The sequence below is a fragment of the Chaetodon trifascialis genome, chromosome 15 (assembly GCF_039877785.1).
Source record: "Chaetodon trifascialis isolate fChaTrf1 chromosome 15, fChaTrf1.hap1, whole genome shotgun sequence".
NCBI classification, from domain to species: Eukaryota; Metazoa; Chordata; class Actinopteri; order Chaetodontiformes; family Chaetodontidae; genus Chaetodon; species Chaetodon trifascialis.
The window spans coordinates 25,873,178-25,880,095 of NC_092070.1; the positions used below are offsets into that span (position 1 = coordinate 25,873,178).

The 6,918-nt window shown below is 47.7% G+C and overlaps 2 protein-coding genes across 5 annotated transcripts in view; both read left to right on the forward strand.

The window, feature by feature from the left end:
• The first annotated feature begins 232 nt into the window (after positions 1-232).
• Positions 233-2,576, forward strand: dnaaf19 (dynein axonemal assembly factor 19). Of its 2 annotated transcripts, none has more exons than XM_070981670.1 (3): positions 233-466; positions 1,303-1,482; positions 1,730-2,576. In XM_070981670.1, exons 2-3 carry the CDS (start codon positions 1,334-1,336, stop codon positions 1,830-1,832), a joined length of 252 nt encoding a protein of 83 aa, XP_070837771.1. In that variant the 5' UTR covers positions 233-466; positions 1,303-1,333; the 3' UTR covers positions 1,833-2,576. The 2 variants fall into 2 exon arrangements, with proteins under 2 accessions (XP_070837771.1, XP_070837770.1); XM_070981669.1 differs by lacking the exon at positions 233-466 and adding an exon at positions 866-964 and having other exon boundaries at positions 1,073-1,482.
• Positions 2,577-3,274: 698 nt separating this feature from the next.
• The window catches only part of abi3a (ABI family, member 3a), a 16,390-nt gene continuing 12,746 nt past the window's right edge, over positions 3,275-6,918 (forward strand). For 2 of the 3 annotated variants that reach the window (XM_070980686.1, XM_070980687.1), the window contains exons 1-4: positions 3,275-3,502; positions 3,955-4,109; positions 4,203-4,373; positions 5,864-6,052. In XM_070980686.1, coding sequence (XP_070836787.1) covers positions 3,978-4,109; positions 4,203-4,373; positions 5,864-6,052 — 492 coding nt within the window. In that variant the 5' untranslated portion in view covers positions 3,275-3,502; positions 3,955-3,977. Of the gene's footprint in view, positions 3,503-3,954; positions 4,110-4,202; positions 4,374-5,863; positions 6,053-6,918 lie in introns of those variants that run through there. The other variant, XR_011603092.1, reaches the window with a different exon arrangement.

Here is a 6,918-nt window from a genome sequence, read left to right on the forward strand (position 1 = left end):
ATTCATTATTTTCAATAGAAATAACACGTTTATATGTTATTTCTATTTTTTATCTCTGCAGACTGACAAACTGCTTGTCAGGTGTGAATTCTCTAAATCCTCTGTGACTCGTCAGTCGGTTCCAGGTTCTTCTTTCATGTGATCACGTGGTTTCACCCCGGTGCGCTCCACAGGTAAGTCACGTGATAACTCTCCTGTCCCGTATGACCATGCTGAATGTGCTGGTTTAAGTGGACTCATTTACTTTCCACGTATCGATTAGAGACTTTATTATGAGCCTCCTGAACTGTCAATCAGATCAAAAACTTCGAAGCCTGAGCAGCTGGGGTCACTCCATTGCGCAGGCGCCGTCCGGCAGCCCGTCGTCATGGAGACGGTTTGTTGTCTCTGACTCACGAGTAGCCTGAAAACACCTGAGTACACCTGATCAGAGCATTAGGAGCACGAGGAACTAAGGCTACTTCAGGTAAGAGGTTTCACCTGTGTGACAGCTGCTGCTAGCCGGGAAGCTAACGCCAACTAACAGCAGGTTTAGCTCTGTGAGGTTAGCCTAGCTAGCTAGCGTTAGCCCCTGAGCTGCGTTCAAGAACCACACGTTGAGGACGCGTTAGTTCGGTCAGACTGCTGTCATTATTTTATCCTTAATGAAGTGAATGTGTTTTTACGTCTGTTAACGCTCGTATGTCAGCTTATTTACACCGGCTGTTAGCACGTTAGCTTAATACAAGCGGCCGTTAGAGAACATGTTGTGCGCCGTTCTTCAGTATTTCACGGTGGAACAAACATTCAGTGAGTCTGACAGGAAAACGGAAGCGTCACAAACAAGCTGAAGCAGCGAAAGTGTGTTTTTATCGGGAGACAAACAGAACCATCCTGACAGGAAGGAGAACAGGGTCTGTGGTCTCACAGGTGGTCTGACATGAACTGCACATGCACCTGTGAATGACGCGGAACGCTTCGTCATGTGCTCAGTGAGGCCTTTGAAGAGCAGGTCTGAGATCAGCCAGAAACGCTTCTTGTGATGACGTGTCTGCAGAGTTTTATGAGACACTTTCACATGTGATCTGAAAAGTTCTTCATCTGCTTCATAAACAACACGTTTCCAGAACAAACGTTTTAATCCGGATTACTGAAATCCAGAACACTTTATTGATCTGACTGATAGCAGTGGCCTCGGTGTCAGACCTCAGACCAGAACCCAGAGTCCAGACCGCATCGCTCCTTTCTCACAGTCCGTAAAGTGGATCCCACTTATCGACCACTTCTGGTGTTAATCTACAAAAATCTGTAGGAATACTGAAGCACACCTGTACCTGAGTGACATCATCAAGAGATGGCGAGACCCGAGTGTGATGTCATTGACTTCTCAGCGCTGGAGAGAGAGCTGCAGGGGGCGATCGAGGGCGAGCAGAGACACAAGAGAGAGAACGAGGCCAAACTGAGGGCTGTCAGCCAGAGAGTGTCCACCTACAGCGAGTTCAGGTGAGTCCACATCGGACACAGTGTCCACCTACAGCGAGTTCAGGTGAGTCCACATCGGACACAGTGTCCACCTACAGCGAGTTCAGGTGAGTCCACATCGGGCACAGTGTCCACCTACAGGACATTCCAAGGGTCCTTCAAGGAGGTCCAAGATGTTTTCTGGGCTCCTGGAGTCCTTGAAGACATTCCAGGAATGGAATTGAATGAGTTCCAGGCTTTGTCTGAGATCTGTATGTGTCTCCATCAGAGACCTGGTCCTGACATGTCACCTGAAGCCTCTGGAGAAGACAGACAAAGACAGAGCTCCACGGAAACAACCCTGGAACCCTGTCGCCCCGAGCAACAGGTGACGTCTGGTCGCCCCGAGCAACAAGTTTGAGTGTTTTTTTTGTGATTGTAGTAAATGGGCTCGTCCTGTGAAAAACACGTATCTCCAGCATGTGAGCTTCACATGTGGCTGATTTCAGCTGGACCTGCTCTCAGTTGATCCAGAAGTTTAAAAACGTCTGTCTCACCTCAGAAAGGACAGAATTGTCTCAGTGAGGACAGATGGTAACCTGTCAGTCTGGAGATACGTGGTTTTCACTGAACTGCCAGTACGACTTTTAATAAAACCACGTTTAATGAAGAACACACACGGTGATTTGTCCTCTTTTGAAGACGTCATGACTTCAGGATTTTAATCTGAACATTAACCTTCACATTAATGTTCATGTTCATGTTCCCGGTCAGTCCAGATCCTCGTGTCCCCTGCCTGGGGGACAGGGGGACTCATTGTTCTGTCAAACTTTCTGAAGTCAGGAAGTTTAATTCTTTAGATTTCAGGATTTTTCTGTTGATTTTCGTCTCAAATGTCTTCATCTCCGCCGTCAGTCTGTCCAACGCAGACATAATAAGAATAATAACATATTTTCATCAGTAATAATGATGAAGAAGAGAAGATGAAGCTCAGTGTGGGGCAGTTTTCACGTCTGTTGGTCAGCAGCTGCAGAGCCTCCGCGGAGCTGCAGGGGGCGCTGCAGACCCTCAGCAGCTTCAGGCCTCACTGAGCAATTTCCTGTCAGAGGAGTCGTTCATGTTGAAATGTGTCAAGCTGTGAACAGGAAGGAGACAGGAAGTCTCTCTAAAACTCTGTTTTTCAGAATAAACGTCCACTTTTACCGGACATCACAAAGAGACAGAAGTCTGTCAGACACGGAAATGCAGTATAATGGAGGTACAATATTACTACACACCTGTAATGTAATGTTTCATACACGCAAGCTTCTTTGACTGTTGAACGTTTCCTGTTGTGACGTCATCAGCTAAAAACCTCTGCAGGTCCGTTTTAATGACACAGACAGAAAGTTTAACCTTCAGTCACAAACCAAACGGTCTCTGAGTCAGGTCTGCATGAGGATGTGAAACCGGAAGTGGTTTGAGTCGAGCAGGTTCACTCACAGAGGAGGAAACAGGAAGGAGGTCTCACTCTGAACTTTTTTATGGACACTCACAGTCCCGACAGCCTGTTCGGTCCTCGAGACGTCCTGGGTCCATCAGGAGGCTTCAGGGATCATTCAAGACCTCTGTTAGACTGTTCCAGACACACATGAAAGATATCCTTGAAATGTCCCCTGGGGTCTCTCTGTCCTCTAGAAGGACCCAAGGATCTATTTCAATGACCTCCATAATATCTATCTAATATCTTGGGTGCTTGGAAAGATTCCGGTTTCCTTTAACAGTTTCCTCAAAACATTCCAGGAGTTCCTAGAAAGTTCCCAGGATACAGTTTCAAGGGGACCCTAACCCTCCAGAGCAGCGAGTCTCGCGGCGGACTGGGGGAGTGAGTCCTCTCGAGGCGCAGAGAGGATCTTTGTGTGCAGGTCGCTGCAGTCGTGAACCTGCAGTTGATGTTTGAAGGGAATCAAACCGACGGCTGAGACAGACGGGCGGAGGACAGACGGACAGAGCGGAGACAGACACCATCAGCGTTTTCACTGCATCAAACTTCTTCGCGGCTTTTCTCTTTTTGCGGCTTCAGGTGAGTCCTCAGAGTTTCTTCACATTGATTCGGCTCCGCTCTCATCGCCTCGTCGGTAATTACTGAATTCAAACGTCAGAGAAACTTCACTCAGTGATGATGAAGAGTGTGACTTCCTCATTCAAACTGTTTCCCTTTGTTTACTTATCAGAAGTACTTTATTAGTGGTACAAGTACGCACATCATTTACTTCCGTAAAAGTACTGATAGCACAGTATTTTAACTCATCAGTTAAATCCTGAAATCATCCTTTTCTTTCTGTAAACAGTAAGGTAACATTATTATCAGCAGAATGTACTTGAAGTATCAAAGTCAAAGAACTTAAACGTACATATGTACATATAAAGTATTATTAAACAGAAGTACACCTGTGCAGTCAATAAATGTACTTCATTACGTAGAACTGACCAAAGATGACAGATGATGAAAAAAGTGAAAGTATCTCTCCGCAGATTGAATTCACTGGAAACCAGCGATGAAGGAGCAGAACTTCAGAGAGGAGGTGATGAAGATTATGGAGGAAGCGCCGGGCGCCAGAAAAGCTCTGCTGGAGAACTACGACAACCTGCTGAACGTGGCCGATTACTGCTACAGCAACTACATCCAGGTCCTCCGTCTCTGTGCTGAGCTGTGCTAACAGTGACCTCGTGTTGTCTGTTTGATGCTAAGATAAGCTAACGGCGCCGTCTCCGTGTGTCAGTCAGGTGATGGCAGCACGAAGGCGCTGGAGGAAACTAAGAACTTCACCACCCAATCACTGGCCAGCGTCGCCTACCAGATCAGCACTCTGGCCAGTAGCGTGCTGAGTCTGCTCGACGCTCAAACCAGTCAGCTCCGTCACATGGAGTCTTCCATCAACCTCATTGGTCAGGTGAGCCACACCCCCAACGCTGCCGACTGCTAGTTAAAAATTCAATCAATCAATCAATCAATCAGTCAGTCAATCAATCAATCAATCAATCAATCAATCAATCAATCAATCAATCAATCAATCAATCGGTCATCATTTCAATGTTGTTACGTAATGTTTGCTGTGTGTGGATGATGTCACGGTGATGTCACCAGGCGGCAGCTGTCAAACATTCAATCTGTGTTGCAAAGATTAGGCTCTTCTGAAAGACACAATCCAGGTGCATTCTGGGAAATGTCTTGTTATCTGCGGAGCCTTTAGATCAGGGCTGGAGAACCTCCGGGCGAGAGCGTTCGATGCGGCCTGCGAGGGCGTCTCGCTGTCCGAGACCAAAGATGACGTCGATGGACAGGCGATCATTTCTGCTGTTGAAGTAAAAGAGAAAGGAGACGAGCTGTCAGTGATGAAGATGAAGGTCAAACTGGAGTCTTCACAGGACAGACAGCTGAGCTGGACGAGCTGCAGGACAAATGGATGAAGCAGCTTTCAGACCTCATCCTGACAGTCTGTTCTGCAGCAGCTTTGTGCTAAGCTAACGGCTAAGATGCTGAGACCTCGAACTGTCCAACGCGTCTGTGTGGTCTGTCCTTCATGGTGGACGTTATCAAGACTCCAGCTGAGTCCTGAGTCTGGTCCTGAAGGACGTTCTAAACACTGAAACGGTTCTGGATTAGAACGGTTCCATTACGATGCTGAGTGGGATCCACAGTCTGAGAACCTGATCCTGACCCCCCCACCCCCCCCACCCCCCCGTGTGTGTGTGTGCTGAGAATACAGATCCAGGTCATCAATGTGTGTGTGTGTGTGTGTGTGTGTGTGTGTGTGTGTGTGTGTGTGTGTGTGTGTGAGAGTGAGTGTGACAATAGCCTCCCCTCCATCAGGGACTGCTGAATGGATGAATGGATGAGTGAATGGATGGATGAATGGATGAATGGAGCCTCTGTTCTCCACTCTGTGCTCACATGAACGAACAGATTGACGTGTCTACGTTGGACATTCCTCGGTGTCCTCTGGCTCCTTCGTCTGTTTGTCCAGCGTTTGCTCGCAGCTTCGAGCACACTGAGTGTTTGTTCTCGTTTCCTGTTTTCTTGTGATGTTTGATCGCTTTAATCCCACATTTGTCTCCTCTTGCGTTAACATGGAATAACAGAATCTCTCCCGCTGATCTTTCACTCATTTTTGTGAATAATCAAACAGTATTTTAATCTTAAGATGTCACAAACGAGTGAAAAGCATCAGTTTCTCAGAGTGCAAGGTGACAGATTCAGGTCACTGTGATAGAAAAGAGAGGAAGAGGAGACTGTGATGAAGAAGCTCCTCCTCTTCAGGGACACTGAACCAGCGTCAGGTTCGCCGATGGTCTGTCTGCTGCCGACAGGCTGTGATCTGTGACGTTCGTTGAAGGTGTTTTACAGGACGTGCTCATGTGGCGTTTCACCTTGTCTCCTCAGACGGTCGAGATGCACAAAGAGAAGGTTTCTCGGAGAGAAATCGGCGTCTTCACAGCGGTCAGACGAGTCCCGCGCGGCCACAAGATCGTCCCACCTCCTCAACCTCCTGCCGCCACGCAGCCCCGCCCGCCGTACAGCCGCCGGCCAATCAACTACCAGCAGCTGGACGGTCTGGGCCACGGCATGAAGGTGTCTCACACACACACACACACACACACACACACACACACACACACACACACACACACACACACACACACATTGTTCAATGTGAGTATCAGACCCTCGTCAGCGAACCCACCAATGCAAACCTCCCATCAGAAAACGGCCAATTCAAACATTTTCCACTACCTGTCAACACGCTGCAGTTTCTTTTTTATGTTTTGGCTTCATTCAATTCAGTTTTCTCTTTAAACTCAGTCAGTTATTGCAGAAAGTGGCTGTAGAGCTCTGTGTTGAGCCTCTTAACCCAGAGCAGACAAACAGACCAGCTCTCATAGACGACCAAAAGAAGAAGCCAAAAAGCAAAAAGCAGCAGTTTTGTTGTAGATGAGTGTCTGCTGTGGACGGGATGCTGACAGGAAACGCTGGTGTGTGCAGCAAACCACAGAAACAGAAGTGACGCAGCAGTAAAAGTTCCTCTTTGAAACTTTGGGCTGAGTTTCTGACAGTTAAGGTGTGAATGCTACTCAGCTGTCAGACCTGCAGCTCTGCTACTGCAAACTGGACCGCTGTACTCTGCAGAATACTGCAGACAAGACCGCTGTACTCTGCAGAATACTGCAGACAGGACCACTGTACTCTGCAGAATACTGCAAACTGGACCGCTGTACTCTGCAGAATACTGCGAACAGTACCACTGTACTCTGCAGAATACTGCAAACTGGACCACTGTACTCTGCAGAATACTGCGAACAGTACCACTGTACTCTGCAGAATACTGCAAACTGGACCACTGTACTCTGCAGAATACTGCAGACAGTACCACTGTACTCTGCAGAATACTGCAAACAGCTGCAAACCACTGATTTCTTCCACTGTTCAGTCGATCACTT

What these genes read in the sequence shown, in the direction of transcription:
- dnaaf19 (XM_070981670.1), top strand. Translation starts at nt 1,334, where the DNA reads ATGGCGAGACCCGAGTGTGATGTCATTGACTTCTCAGCGCTGGAGAGA. An exon ending in TCCACCTACAGCGAGTTCAG is followed by an intron (nt 1,483 to 1,729) that starts GTGAGTCCACAT and finishes TGTCTCCATCAG; the next exon opens with AGACCTGGTCCTGACATGTC.